This window comes from Harpia harpyja, chromosome 18 (assembly GCF_026419915.1).
Source record: "Harpia harpyja isolate bHarHar1 chromosome 18, bHarHar1 primary haplotype, whole genome shotgun sequence".
Taxonomy (NCBI): domain Eukaryota; kingdom Metazoa; phylum Chordata; class Aves; order Accipitriformes; family Accipitridae; genus Harpia; species Harpia harpyja.
This window is the reverse complement of record NC_068957.1, coordinates 12,943,174-12,958,021: the sequence shown is the minus strand read 5'-3', so window position 1 is coordinate 12,958,021 and position 14,848 is coordinate 12,943,174. Positions and strand designations below refer to the sequence as shown.

The window sequence follows — 14,848 nt, the reverse complement described above, 5'->3', positions numbered from 1 at the left end:
GGGACCGCAGCGCAGGGCCGGGGCTGGGGCCGGCGTCCGGGCCGTGAGGCGGGCAGGGGGCAGCGCCACGTTCCCGCTGGCTGCCTGCCCCCGCTCCCCGCGTCCCACACCCTGCTCGTCCCACAGACCCCCTACCCCAGTCACCCCTGGCACTCCCCCGCCGCGTACCCCCCCCGCACCCCCACTCCTCCGCAGCCCCGCGCCCCCCGCCCGGGGCCGCCGCCCCGCTCTCCTCCCACTGAGAGGGGGCGCGGCACGCCCACTGCCTGACGGGGCCGCTGGCCCTCCCTGCACCCTTCCGCTCTCTATGGTCCCGCGCTCCCGCCTGCTTCCGCTTCCGGGGCGCCCCTTCTCTTCGGGAGGCGGTCGACAAGATGGTGAGTGTTGGCGGCAGCGGGTTTGGTTCCATCTGCTGCCATCCGCCCCGGCAGCGGCTCGCGCCGGCCGCCCGAGGCGCCGGCCGCTGCGGTGGATGTTCCGCCGCTGGCTAGGCCGGGTCGGGGCGGCGTGGGGAGGCCCTAGGCCCGGGATGGTGGGGCAGGGCCTCCCCGGGGGGAGGGGAAGGGCGGCCGGGCTGCGCTTGGCAGCGCCCGGGCGAGGGAGGTCCCGGAGCGCGCCGTGGCGTCTGTTCAGTTCCCTGCGCGGCTCCTGGCCGTGCTGACTGACTTTTCCCTGCTCCTCTAGGTGAACGTCCCGAAAACGCGTCGGACCTACTGCAAGAAATGTGGCAAGCACCAGCCGCACAAAGTCACCCAGTACAAGAAGGGGAAGGACTCCCTCTACGCCCAGGGTAGGGATGGGTGCCCTCCGGGGGCTCTGGGGCATGGCCCGGGGGAAGTTGCATGGTGCCCGGGTGGTCATGCTCTGCGCCAGGGTGATGGCTGTGGGCTAAGCACGCGGCTGTGGGAGAAGGGGGGATTGCTTCTGATCGGTTGTGCAGCTGCAGGCTGAAGTCTGCCAGAGTTTGGTAAGAGTGCCATTTGCGCTTGTAGCATGTCTTGAGCTGTTGCCTAAACGGAGCCTTTTCCTCCCATAGGAAAAAGACGCTACGATAGGAAGCAGAGTGGCTATGGGGGCCAGACAAAGCCTATCTTCCGTAAGAAGGTGAGTGATGCTCCCGGAAGGAGGACCTGGAACTTTTTTGGCAACCCACATGCCCAGCTGAAGAGGGACATTTCAGTCTCCTGCAGCCTTGTGGTGGTCCTGTGCTCAAGCCGTGTAACGGCAGCTCTGTGCTGGTAGTGCTGTCTGGGGAGTGTAAGTTCCCCATCCTCATCTGCTCATCTTCCCTGGTGCTCTGGTCTCATGTAGATGCTCCTTTTTTTTTTTGAGAAGTGACGTAGGATGTGTTTGCAGAGCAGGTTCTGCAGGGAGCCTTGATGCTGTAGGGGAGCAGGGTCTTAGTGGCAGTGATACTTTTAATGAGAGGAGTGTTTTCCTCCCTGCTTGCCAAAGGCGAAGAGTATGGTGAAAGGAAAGGGAGCCTGCCGCTTGCTTTCCTTATGTTCTTGAAGTGGCAGTAGTTTATCACTGAAACTTTTTGCTGGGTTTGTGAGGCTCTCTGCGTAGTGAGGCTGCCTTCACTGACAAAGGTATGATCGAAGTGAAGCGTGTGCAACTCCTGGGGGTACCGCAGAACATGACATCATTTCCTTGCAGTCCACTGTCTCCAGGGAAATCCATATTGTCGAGCCAGGAAATGAGAGCTGCTGCATTAGGCCTTTCCTGAGAGTAGTGGAAGGACAGCAGTGCATTCTGTTACAGATGAGCTGCAGAAACCTGCTGCTGTCATCCTTCCTCTTCAGTGCGGGTACCTGGTACCTGGGACTGCAAACTTGCAGCATTTTTTTGCTCTGTACCTCCTGCCAAGGAGTCGGGTGGGAGGGAGCAAAATCTGTGGTATTTACAGCAGTGAAGCAAAACTCGATGGGCTGATTTGTTATAGTTTTTGTGTGAACTGTTTAGTTACACTTATAGAGCTGCTTGGTTCGTTGCTGGAAAGCGCTGGTGTTCTGCTGGAGATGTTCAGGAAGCTTTCCAGCAAGGAGAAAAAAATGAGGCAGCAGTTTCTCAAGTTGACTTTCGGCCAGGAAGTGGGAAGACCTTGCAGAAAATGCTTCTGCAAGCAGGGTACCCAAAGGCGCTATAGTGCTCTCACAGGTTGGCACTCCACCTGTACGCTTCCATCCCCTCTTCTGTTTCTTCCCAATCAGCGTTATATGGATGATTGTCCGAAGCTGTAACTGGTGGTTACAACTCTGTCCAGCTGCTACAGTAGCCTCACAGCTTTGGATTCTTCCCTCTGTAGTCTTTTGAGTTTCATCTAACTTCTCAGTAGCTGCAGGTGTGCATTGAATATGTTGCTGCTCCTTCCAGAGAAAGTTTGTCACTTGTGCTGCTTTCAGGTGTTTCTTCTGCCTGGCTTTCTGCTGAACTTCTGAGCCCTGTCAGTCTGTTCTCCCACACTGAACAAGTGCCTCTTCCTTCGTGCGTTCACTGGCACAGACTTTCTTCCAGTGTAGCTGATCTTTGCAGGGGACCAGCCCTGCCCCACTGAATGTTTTTGCCAGCATCCTTTATTGTCAAGGTACAGATCCACTATACTCGTGTACTGGTCCTTAAGGTGCCCTCTTGTTTTTAATGGAGAGAGCCTAACTCTGTTGATACTCTTTTCTTTACACTGAGAACAAGCTGCTGAATCTTCAGGAGTGCAGATAGCAAGCTTTTCCTGAGAGTGACAATTTGTCCACTTGTGGATGTTTTGTTCATTGATACACTCTGCTCCGTTCCTCCCAGGCTAAGACCACCAAGAAGATTGTGCTGAGGCTGGAGTGTGTGGAGCCCAACTGCAGGTCCAAGAGGATGCTGGCGATTAAGAGGTGCAAGCACTTTGAACTGGGAGGAGACAAGAAGAGAAAGGTAGGTTTGTGTACCGTGAGTGGCTGAGAAAGGGTGGCAACATTCAGTGGTGAATAAACTCGCTCTGTCTCTTCCTTCTTACAGGGCCAGGTGATCCAGTTCTAAGCTCCATCCTACTTGTTGTTATGGACCATATTAAAGTATTTGGAAGTGATCTGTTGCTTGTTTTTGTGTATCTTTTGTTGGTGGGGTGGGACTTGCAAGTACATCAACCCAGGAGGAAGGTGTTGCTTGCAAAGCTGCTTAGTAAGTAAACAGTTTGTAGTCTGAAGGCTTTTGAAAAAACCTTGCCAATGGCTGGGATCTCCTTACTGTGTTACCAAGAGGTGGTTTAGTATATGTAGAGCCTGAGGCTCTGATGGATTTTTGCACCAGTGGCTTCTCTGCCTGAGTGTTGCGTTGCTACTTTTCTCCAGTCTTATTTATGAGCTTCCATGGTAGAAGGCTGTGTGCAAAAGGGCCTCCTCTAAACTTCTGGAGCTTGTTTCATTTAAAACAGTTCATGACTCCATTAGAGCGGTTCCGTTTCAGAAATGCTATGGTGAATTTTAATTGTTGGTAGATGAAGTAGTGATTGGAAAAAAAAAAAAAAGCAGAGGTGTCCAATTAGGCCTTTTTCCCTCTCCCAAGCCCTTGCCTGAGAGGAGAGGCGGGTAAGATTCCTTGCACCCAGCAATAGTTTCAACACAGTAGGGACCAGAGTAATCCAAACTCCGCCCAACAGCCCCTGCACGTGGCTGTAGGCCACTCTTGACAAACAGGGAGCCGTTGCACTGCCCTAAGAGGCAGCACATGAACAAAGGCCCTGGAGCAGCTAGTGGGTGCAGTACCAGGGGCTCATCTGATAAAACATCACACACAATGTTAGATGCGGGTTATGTGCTGCGGCTCAGCTATGACCTGTGTGCAGTGGCTGTGTTACAGTAGCTCAGAGACGGGAGAGGGACAGCTTCATGCCCATGGTTCCTCCAGCTGCATGGTGTCACACTGAAAGTGATGGTGTGACAGGCCTCAGCTGCCTGCCCCCTGTGTCCGACTGCTGTTGGCACCTTTCTTGGAATTTTCCTTAGAAGAAAGAGCCTAAGCACAGCACTGAAGTTTCAAATGAGCGGTGACTGATGGACAACTACTGAGAGCATGGTATGTTACAGGACAGCCTACCCTGGGCTTTGACAGGATCATCCACTTGAGGTAGCAGTATGCTGCCTGTGAGAAGGAAGTCCACTGTCAGCAGGTGCTGAGAATGCAACGTGGATCTTGCTCTCTCAAAAGTAACTTTCATGTAGTGGAAATAGAGCTGGAAGATGGAGAAATGCCTCTGCACATCTTCATAGGGACTGAGAGCGCTCAGTTACTGAACAGTAACAGAATTTGTATCTTTGCTTATTCAGTACTGGCTGATGTGATTGGCATTTTCAAACTCCTGCTGCTCAAGCTGTTAGCAGCAGTGGTTTGGCCTTGGCCTGCAAGATGGACTGTATGGCTGCATTGTGTCAGCTTTACTGAGCGCTGTTTGTAGTAGTCATGACAAATTTCACAGGACCTTAGTGACTGGAACAAATTGGCCTGTTTTCTAAAACCTGATTTAATTTCAGATACTATGCTGTACTGCTGCACAGTGGAACTAAGAAAAAGCTTAGCCTTTTTAAGGGACGTTTTAATCAGTGCTCAATCATGGAAATAAGAACAAATCAGGATATCCTGATTGTGTAGTAGTCAGAAGAGAACATACTTCATCACTTATGCAATAATCACGCAACCATCATGTACAAGTATCCATCCCCTGTATTGGAGGGACCGGTGTTATTCAACCTACAGGCTACTGCCAGCAGTGGAAAGCACACAGGTATTTCTGGAAGGCAGCTCGCTGAGGAAGCGGACTCCAGTGGCCCCATGAAGGGTGGAGAGGGAATTGTCATCTAAAGGGAAGTGATAGCCACTGGTGGGAGGAAGACTCTTGGGTTAAGGAGAAACCCTCAAAAGCTGAATCCTAAGCCATGATACTTAATCACATTTGTACTAAGCAGGCAGCTGTCAAGAAAACAGTTGCTAAGAAGTGCAGTGATTTAGGCCAGTCCCTGAGTTGTTCAGAAGGTGGAAGCAGACATCCATGCTATGAGGACATTTGTTGGGTTTCTTCAGCAGGGGTAGGAGCAGCTTTTCTTGGTCTTGGACTGTATGCCCCAGCCTGGCAAAGCAAGAGCAAGGCAGCCAGCCAAGGCATGTTTCCCTGTTGTCCCTGAAATGCTCAAGGAGAGCTGTCAGATGCTGCATGTAGCCTTTGCATTTCTTTGGTTGGTAGTGGGCGTTAACAGGAGTTGCTGCCCTGCTGGGGCCCTTCTAGCTCCTTGGAGGAGTTCACTGAGATGCCAGAGAAAGGGTAAATGGAAGAGAAGCAGCACCCCTTTCTCTGTTATCTCTTGGTGATGGAGTGATGGTTATTTGTCACATTAGGCTGAAGGTTCAAAGTCCCCGTAGAAGCACTTCGAGTAGTAAATGCCTGAGGAGAGAACAAAGGCACCCCGTTTGGAGGAAGGAGACAGGCTTCTCGGGACAAGATGTTTAGACAGAGTCTGAGGCTTACAAAAAGACTGTCATTGTGCCTCCTATAGTGCCACTACTTTCAGCAGCACAGTGCCTGTTGGGTTCACCTCCACACTCAGGGAGGAGACCCAGCTGTAAACCCCCCAGTCCCTGCTGGCTGGCAGGATCTGCCGGACGGAGCATGCTGGGTTGCAGGCTAGCCCATTGCCAAGGAAGGTGAGGGAGAAGGTGAAGTTCTGGGGTCCCCCGATCTCCTGCTGGTTCAGCACTGCCACGGCATAGGCTTGGCCAGCCAGGGGCCGCTCCCACAGCTCAAAGTTCTTGTCCTGCCAAGGAGAAAATAAACCTGTGGCTTACATTAGGGGAGGTAGAACTGATGGTCTTAATGCCTAAGTAGACTTCAGGAACAAGTGGGCTCACTGGGCTCCTGTTCCCAAACCTGAGCACTCCTCTGTACCCCATATGTCCCCTTTCTGAGGAGGCTGGTTGCCTGTGCCCCACACCGCACCCCCAGCCCAGTCCTGCCATACCTTGGTGATTTGGTATCCCTGCTTGCCCAGCGGATCCTGGTTGATGGCGATTGTCTCTTTGTTCTGGAGCAGCCACTTAGCCTCAGGACTAATGCGCCGCAGATCGTTGGACATGAAGAGGGGAGCTGCCATAATAGCCCACATTGCCATCTGAGTCACCGCCTGGTCCCAGCTCAGCCCAAAGTTTCCAATCACCAGCTGTGACAAGAAAACAAAAATGCCTGGTAATGCTGTCTGCTGAGAAGAAACTGGGTCACCAACCTGAGCACTGGTAAATAACAGGATGCTGAGGGTGGGAGCCCTATGTGGGGACTGGTTAGATAGCCTGAGTGCCAGGAGCAGGACCAGCTGGTTGGGAAAGGCAAGGCATGCCTAGTGCGGCAATTTAGGATGAACCACTGGTGGCAGTAAAGAAGGATCCTTAACCGGCTAGGCAGCGTTTAAGAATCTGCTTTTGGATGCAGCTATTCCTTCCTTGCAATGCTGGCACCCAGCCTGGCATCCAGGGGTTTTCCCTGTGGTGGGAGATCAGCACTTCGGAGACTGTCTGCTGCTGCCACACCTGTGTTTGGAACTGGCACTGCTGGTAGAGGTTGCAGTACACAGAGACAGCGCTTCCTTGGTACTGTCTGTAGCTGTAGTTCTCTTTCCCTTTCCAGTGAGGGACCGTCTCATCAAGTTCCTGATCCTAGGTCCCTGTCAGAGCCCTTCCCCTCAACATTTCTCCCCCAGTTCTCTCCCTTCCCATCCTTCTCAGCCTACAGCCAAGGAAAGGATTTGTTGCTGGTGCTGCAAGGGAGGTGGGCCTTGCTCTACTTGCCATGTCAGGATCATTCCAGCCCCCTGGCCCAGCTATCTTCACAATGCTGTCCTGGTGAAGTGCTGTCCAGTCCAAGATACTCTTGATGCTGCTCCAGGAATCATAGACATCAAAAAAGTTCCTCCAGTGATTGCAGTACTGTTTGATCTCCGTGTAATTGGGCTGCCAAAACAATGAGTGTGATTAACTACAGAGCCTGGCTGTATAAGAACAAGACCGTACACAAGGCTAGACTGGATCAGGGATAATTTGGGGGAGAACTATGGTAACACCTTCCATCACCAGCTATCTGGATGATCTAGTGCATGTTGGTTCCCTAGGATGCCTTGTGCGCAGTAACTCCAGTCTGCCATTCTCCAGACAATACTATTGCTTCCCTTGGGGGAATAGTTGTGGCCACCTAGCTCTGTTAGAAAATTCCTTTGCGTGCTATTTTACTGAAGGTGTGATGGGGCCGGTGGGATTAAACTGTGACATCCCAGTAATTACTGCCATTTCTTGGGTTTACACCCTTCGGTGACTAATGCATTTAACTCCCAGTGGGAGGGAACAGCACCATCCTGTCATGGTGGAACAGGGGAAGCCAGCTATGGGTGGAGGGCAACATGTCAGTCATGCACCCTGGCTGGCAGAAATCTGTCAGTAAACAATGTGGAGAATTCCTATTAAATAGGCTGTCCTAAAGTCTCTCTCCTGGTCCCTAGAGGTGACTGTAAGGCTGAGTCTGCGGCACTCTGTGTCCAAGAGAAATAACACCGAACTATCCACTAGCTGTGTGTCTGCATTGCCAATGTTTTGTTGCTTGGTTCCTTGGAGACAGAAAGCAGATGGATGCTGCTGTATTCTTTGGCATGCTCCAGCTGGGCTGTGCCGTCATGCTGCAGGATCCTACTGAATTCTTTTCAGCAGAGTAATGACTCGCCTCAGGTATACTTCAGGGCTCCAAAGGAAAAAGTGGTTTTCCCCCACCTTATAGCCTTGTTCTCATTCAGACCAGAGAGTGGCAAGTTTCTTGGGAGGCTGTTTTGCAGTCTTAATGCTTCTCTGTTCTTCCCACTTTCAGCCCCAGGATAAGCCTTGAAAAAAACTCCTTACCTGCTGCAGGGGCCTCAAGTAGAAAGGCCACTCACAAGAGTACACGATGCTCCTTCCAGTCTTGTTCAGGGCCAGAGACATGCGCCTGTAACCTAAAGGAAGAGGACAGACAGAGGTTACACAATCTCCCTGGTCAAACAGAGGAACTAATCCAATGTCGCAGGTTCAACTCTTGTGAAGTCAAGGCTGAACACATTATTGAGGCTGAAACACCACAGGGAAGACAGGGGAGCTTATAGTCTGCAGCCAGTCTTCTACCTCCCAAGGACAGCTGAGCTTCTTCACAGCTTTGATACAGGTCACAGGCAGGCTTATTGCTCCAAGACTGCTGATCTCTTTGTACACAAAGCCATGGGAATAGGCTGCAATTTTGCTGTATGGCATTTTTTCCTCTAGACACCTGGGAAATACAAGTTGGTATCTATCAAGCTGCTGGATACAGCTTCACTGGGTAATGTTGCAGGATTATGTTCTTATGAGGCCTTTGCACCATATGGATGGGGCAGGAATGCAAAAGCACTAGTTTTTTCCTGTCCTTGTCCCCAGACAGCCCGGTTAAGTCCCTTTTAATCAGCAGAGAAGGAACAAAAAGTTTGCTCCCTCCCCTGGAACTGCTTCAATACAACTGGATTGTATCTGGGTTACACATATGATCCAACAAGAGCTTTCAGCTCAGCTGTTGCTTATGGTGTTCAGCTGTGCTCCTGGCTGCAGCAGCAGGCATATGCCCCACCAACTGGCTTCGATGGGATTGTCATTTGGGCAGGTTCTCCCTGTCAGGCAGAGCTAAGACTGTGTGCAAGACTCCTGCTGCCAAACACCGTGGTGCTGACTGTGCCAGCAGTGAGAGCCCAGTCAAGAGAAAAACCACCTTCTGAGTTGCATCGTTCCTTCCCACAAATCTGCTCCTGTGGCACTGGGATTTGCTTGTGCTTGCAGACAGACTGTAGCCAAGCCCTCTCGGCACAGCGAGCTACTGAGCTTTCAGCTGCTGACTTGCCAGCCTGTGCACAAATAACTTCTGAAATGGGATTTACACTGGCGTGCTTTAAAATGAAAACCCCAGTAGGACTTTCATGCCAGAATTCCCTTCATTTTTTTCCTGTTAAAAGCCCTGATAACTTCCCTTTTTACAGCTGACACAAGCTGTTCTAGCCTCAAGCTGATGCACGTTGACACGGCCTCACGAAAGGGATTAAGGGTCAAGTGTGTGAAACGCTTTGAGCTCTCCAGTAAAGGCACTGCTGAAAGGCAAAGCCTCTGCTGCATTAAGAGCTGAGGCAGCAGTCTGCACAGAGAGCCCCCAGAGTACACAGTCGGTGTTTCTGTGCTCGGCATGATGAGGTCTCTGGTGTGAGAAAGCTGCTTTTTCAAGCTGTGCACACCAGTGAAAGCTCCAGGAGGCTGAACAGGTGAAAGACACTTGGGCCAGCAACACTTACTACCTTGCCCTTGGGCACAGAGTCCCGTACTTGCTTTTGTAAGCAAATCCCTTAAATGAGTATGCTCAGGGAAAAGCAACTCCCTGGAGCCCACCCTGGGCCTAGCATTGCTGCTGCCTGCAGAATATTCCACCCCGTGGCACAGTGCTGCCTTGAATCCACACCTACCTTCTGCCAGCAGCTCCAGTGTGCCAGAGTTGCAGCCGTCGAACTTCAGCAGGTCCACGCCCCAGGAGGCAAATGTTTGGGCGTCCAGGTCGTAGTGGTTGTAACTGCCAGGGAAGCCAGCACACGTCTTGTTCCCAACATCGCTGTAGATTCCCAGCTTCAGCCCCTTGGAGTGGACCTGTGCTTACAGACAGAAAAGAGAACTGGGCATGGGGAAGCTGTGAGGCAGCAGGGAACGGAGCTGGGCCGGCAAGGGATGCAAAACCCCACTCCGGCAGGCAGGGCCTTAGCTCAGCAGCTACGCAGCTGTTCCCCCCCCAGCCTTCCTTCTCCTCCCCTGCTCCCAGCATGGCTGCAGGTCAGGTCCCCGACTGCCGTCACTGCCCTACGCCACGGCGGGTGGCACTCACATAGTCGGCCAGCCTGCGGATTCCGCTGGGGAACCGTTTTGGGTCAGCCTGGAGCCTGCCGCGTTCATCCCGCGTCGGGGCCATCCAGCAGTCGTCAATGCAGACGAACTCATAGCCTGCGTCCCTCCAGCCCTCGGCAACCATCACGTCGGCCATCTCCACGAAAAGCCGCTCGCTGGGCAGGGGGAGAAGGCACGACCAGGAAAGAAAGCGGAGAACGTGGCAGCCCGATTTCTAGCACCGGCACGGCAACCGTGCCGCCCTTCCGCCACGGGGCTGGCCCGGCCGTGAGCACGAAAACGGCAGGGGAGCGCAGGGAATGCCCCGGCCCCGGCACGGGGGCGAGCCTGGCTCTCTGCGCTGGCATGGGGAAGGCACACCGACTGCCACGGGACCGGGCCGCAGAGCACCGCGCCGGGCCGGCTGTCCCCGGCCCAGACACCCCCAGTGCCGGCAGCCGGCCTGCCCCGGGGCCGGTACCCCCCCCACCCCACTCCCGCCGCCGGCAATACCTGACGCAGCGGCGCGGGTCGGCGGCGCAGTCGGTGCCGCAGAGGAAGCGCTCCCAGTGCAGCCAGCCCATCGGCGGCGTCCGCGCCAGCCCGTTGTCCAGCGCCAGCGCCGCCGCCAGCGCCGCCGCCGCCGCCAGGACCCAGCGCAGCGCCCCCCGCGCCGCCGCCATGTCCGCACGCGAGCCGCCGCGACGATGGGCTGTCCCACCGGCTAATCGCCGCGCGGCGCCCTCCACCCCTCCGCCAATCGCGAGTAGCGGGGCGCACGGCGGCCCGCCCTCTCTCCGGGCGGTCACGTGGGAGTGGTGGTCACGTGAGCGGGGGGGGGTGGCGGGGGCGAGGCCGAGGCCCGGCCGGGCTGCGGCTCCTCCGAGGTCGCTTGCTCCGTGCCCGCCGGGGGACGCGTGTGCCAGGCCGGCCTTCCCCGGCTGCTGCGCCGAGGCCCTCCGTGAGGTGCTAGGAGGGCTGCGCCCGGGATGGGAGCCTACGCACGTTCCTCTTCCCTGCTGCTGGGCCCGGTCCTGCCGCAGCGCGGCACCGTGCCTGGGCTCGGGTGCGCCGGAGCTGCCCGGGGCGGGGGGGGGGCTTGGGGCTGCCGTGAGCATAGGGGCGGTGGGCTTGTGCGTGCTCCGTAGTGTCAACGCTGACCGTGTGAGCACAGGGTCCTGTGGAAGGGGATTTGTTCCCCACGGGCCCGGGGCTTGGTTTTGGCTCCACTCTTCAGCTCTGCCTCAGACACTCCCGTGAGCAGCTCCTGAATGAACCCTCTGATGGCACCTTCCTCCTCGGAGTGCCTTCTTCCCCCTGAACTCTTTCCTCTGTCACCACTACCCTCTTAACCCACCTGGGTTCCCTCACACCTCTGAGACACACCGCTGCGTTCATCTTCCTCGCTTTGCCTCGCTTACCTTGAGCACTACCACGCCTTGACCATGACAGCTTGTCTGACATCAATGGAGGAAGAGGAGTTTGGCGTTACAGCGTTTCTTCAGACAGCATCTTGGGGCCTGCCTGTCCTGGCTGCATGGGGTGTTTGGAGGACAGGGCTCTCAGGTGCCTCAGCTGTGCTGAGGAGCTGGCAGGGTCTCTACCGTGAGCACAGGGTGCTTTATGGTACTGTAGGTTAGGAGGTAAGGAAGGGGAACTGGGTCTCTGCAGAGACTGGCTCTCTTGCAGGGATCCAAGGATCAGAGTGAAGCCTGGAGCTGGATCCAGCGCTGGCAAGAGGCCAATACAGAGTGTAGGGTATGGGCAGGCTGTTCGCTGCCGCTCTGCCTGCTTGTGGGGTTCCCTGAGGGGGTGGATCCAGCATGTCTCTGCCTGGGGTGCCTGTGCCCATCCAGATCTTTGCACTCAGAGATTGTGGTCTCTCTTCAGACAAGTTCAGCCATGTGAATAAGTCATAGTCACTGGGCATTGCCCCATTTGCACCAGTAAAATCAGCTTGATTGGGGGTTGAGATGAGAACCTCTGGCAATGCTGGTGTCAGCAGGTCCCAGAGGGCTGTAAGGGGCACCTGCCTCCCAGTCAACGTCTCTGAGATGAGCCCCAGATTTAACCCCTGTTTTTGCAGGAGTCACGCAGCTGTGAGCACTGCTGGGCCTCACCCTGCTGGAGGTATCAGCTTTGGCAGCATGTCTGGCCTGTCAGGGAGGCATGGAGGCTCTCACTGCCAAGGCAACAGTGGGAAATGGGAAAGGAGGAGCTGATTCTTCTCCCTGTGCATCTCCCCCAGGGCTGGACCAGCCCCTGCAGCCCCACTGGAGCTCTCATCATGGGCCCCACCACAGCAGGAGGAGGTGACCAGGATGCCGGGCCGCAGCGGGACCGCTGTAGGGCTGGGGCCACCAAGGCATTGGGTTCTGGGTGCCGCTGGTGTACGGGGCCATTGAGGCATCTCGCTAGGTGTCCTCCGATCCCTGCTCTGGCACATCCAGTGAACAAAAGCTCTTCAGAGCCCATGGTTTGATAATTGCTCCTTGTTTCAGTGCTGGGGTCCTCCCCCTGCCCCTTGAGGGGCTGAAGCGCAGAGGCTTCTCAGAGTCGGACAAAACAAGCCACTTTGGGGGCTGGAAAACCTCATCGCTTTGTTTTTTCTTGTGCAAAACCACAGCCCGGAGCCGGGCAGTTATCCCATGTTCCCAGGGCTTGGGAGTGCTGCAAGGCTGATCCCTCCTTGTGTCTGGGCTCCAGCCCTCCCTCGCTGCCCCTTTCCAGGTGTCCTGCCTGCCCCAGGAGTACCTGGCACACCCACACCCCTTGGGCTGGGGAGCATGTGGGGTGCCTTGTGGCGTGCATGTGCTGGCTGGCTTCCTGAGTGGTGCAGGCTGATCCCAAAGCAGTGCTGGGGGGTGGATGTGGCCATGGGCATGTGGGGTTTGGCAGGGCACCGGCAAAGCCCCTCTGAGCAGGCAGAGGTGATGGGCTGTGGTGTGATGCTGCAGCTTAGTTGGCAGGGGCGTGCTGGGGGCCAAAGTGCCCCTTGGCTCCTGGGGCTCCTCTGTCCGGGGGGGCAATGCTGGCAGAGCTGTACTGAGGGCTGGGATGCCAGCACAGCCATGCTGCCTGAGCACCCTGCACCTGGACCTTCCCTGTGTGGAAGGATCCTGCCCCCACGGGGCCGGCCACAGCGGTTCTGCAGTCCTGCTAGGGCCCTGTGCACTGTGGCGTGGCCGGATCCCAGCAGGGCACACTGTCAGTCCAGCTCCTGGTGCTTTCCTCGTGCCTCAGTTTCCCCATCTGTAAGGAGCAGCCCTGGCCTGCTCAACACTGGCTGGCTGACTTTGGAGCTTGATAATTTCTTTAAAAAAAAATCCGTGCCTGGGCAACATGCGAAGGGCGCTGAGTGCTCAGAGCCCCGGCAGAGCTGTTGCCTGCTCTCGCTGTGTTGAACTCACCTGGCTCCAAGCCTGGTGTCCCAAACAGCACATGCTGTGCTGCAAGCATTGGTCCATCCAGACAGGGGTATTTGCTAAGCCTCTGGCATTTGTTGCCCCAAGGCAGCTCCAGGCTGTGGGTGCAGGTAGGAGGCCCTGGTGAGGGAGGGGGGGAGAAAGGGAAGGTTTGGCGTCGCGATGCCACCATGCGCAGCGGCAGATCTCAGCTCCAGCAGGATCAGGCCCTCTGTTGTTGGTGGAGCAGCGGCCTGGCTGGCATGCCATCGCAGTGCCCGGCCGAGGGCACGTTTCCTCAGTCCCACCCAGGGAGACCTTGGGGCTGGTGAGGGGCCGTGCTGCCCCAACGTGGGCCTGGGCATGCTGTTGGCAGGCTGTCTGGAAGCTGCCAGCGCTGATGATGCTCATTTTACTGTCTGGGAGTCCTGTTATGCCGGTGTAACTCCATTAATTTCCATTTAAACCAGCAATTAACTTGGCCATGGCTGTTTGGTCCCATGCTCACAGCTGCTTCCCATGGTGGCTAGGATGCATCTCCCAATGCAGAGCCTTGGGCAGGAAATAGAAAGCTGACTCCGTCTGAAGGCTGTGGGCTTTGCTGGGGGATGGAGCCTCCTGGGCTGGCCCTTGGCCATGCTGCAATCTGTGGGAGGGCACAGGGCTCAGCACCCCCAACCTCTGTGCTGCCGCTGTCTCCAAGATGTGAGGGACCCACTGGAGCTGTGTGCTGGAGGGCAGTGACAGCCCTGCAGCTGTGGGGGTGTCCCAGTGGCTCCCAGTCCAAACTTGGCTGCTGGGAGGACCAGGGGCGGGGGCTGAGTGCTGCTCCTGGCCCCAAAACTGCTCCTGGGGACACCCAAACTGCAAGGGGCTGTGGGGCTGCACTTCCCTCATGCCTTTGCTAGTGCGGTGCCAGCAGCAAGGCCCCCCCACCTTGCTGCGACCAGCGCGTGGGACCCAGGGGCTTTAGCTTAGGAAGGATGTGTTGGGTTTTTACCATTTTTGTTTTTTCCGGGATGCACAAGTTCCCAGAGCCAGGTGGCTTAGAGCTGACCGCAGCATTTATCTCCAAACAGACACTGGGTGCCCAGACCTGACGTTCTGCAAGGGAGGGAAAGGAGAGCAGCAAGTGAAGAAATGGGGCCCACCATGCTGGCATGAAATGGCTCCCTGCTCTCTCCTTGGCCGTGTCCTTTCTAGGTTTGGGGTGGGGGCAGGAGCAAGACCTCCAGCGGGTTTGGTTTGTCCCATCTAAACAACAACCACTGCACCGAGACGGCATGGGTACACCTCGCTTTCTCTCCTCCCTGCCACAGAAGACCCCGATGGGGCTGGGCGGGCGACGGGGCTGCGAGGTACCAACAGAGCCGGTCTATGAAACTTGGCTGGGAGGACAGAGGGAGATTGATGTTTGCTTGGGCACTCGGCCCTCAGCTGCGGGCTCTGCCTGCCCCTGCGCCAGCTGGGGACAAAAGCGCCAGCCCCGGATGGCACTGCAGGGCTGGTGTAAGCCC

At 55.9% G+C, this 14,848-nt stretch overlaps 2 protein-coding genes across 4 annotated transcripts; one reads left to right on the top strand and one right to left on the bottom strand.

Annotated features, from left to right (window-relative positions):
* The first annotated feature begins 223 nt into the window (after positions 1-223).
* Positions 224-3,073, top strand: RPL36A (ribosomal protein L36a). Its single transcript, XM_052813698.1, has 5 exons — positions 224-377; positions 685-790; positions 1,037-1,104; positions 2,797-2,919; positions 3,004-3,073. Exons 1-5 carry the CDS (start codon positions 375-377, stop codon positions 3,022-3,024), a joined length of 321 nt encoding a protein of 106 aa, XP_052669658.1. The 5' UTR covers positions 224-374; the 3' UTR covers positions 3,025-3,073.
* A 1,482-nt stretch (positions 3,074-4,555) lies between these two features.
* On the bottom strand, positions 4,556-10,640 carry GLA (galactosidase alpha). Of its 3 annotated transcripts, none has more exons than XM_052813693.1 (7): positions 10,441-10,640; positions 9,929-10,103; positions 9,519-9,696; positions 7,909-8,000; positions 6,814-6,975; positions 5,994-6,191; positions 4,556-5,419 (listed from the first exon to the last, which is right to left on the bottom strand). In XM_052813693.1, exons 1-7 carry the CDS (start codon positions 10,608-10,610, stop codon positions 5,333-5,335), a joined length of 1,062 nt encoding a protein of 353 aa, XP_052669653.1. In that variant the 5' UTR covers positions 10,611-10,640; the 3' UTR covers positions 4,556-5,332. The 3 variants fall into 3 exon arrangements, with proteins under 3 accessions (XP_052669653.1, XP_052669654.1, XP_052669652.1); XM_052813694.1 differs by having other exon boundaries at positions 4,556-5,107; positions 10,441-10,639; XM_052813692.1 differs by having other exon boundaries at positions 4,556-5,789; positions 10,441-10,638.
* Between the last annotated feature and the right edge of the window lie 4,208 nt (positions 10,641-14,848).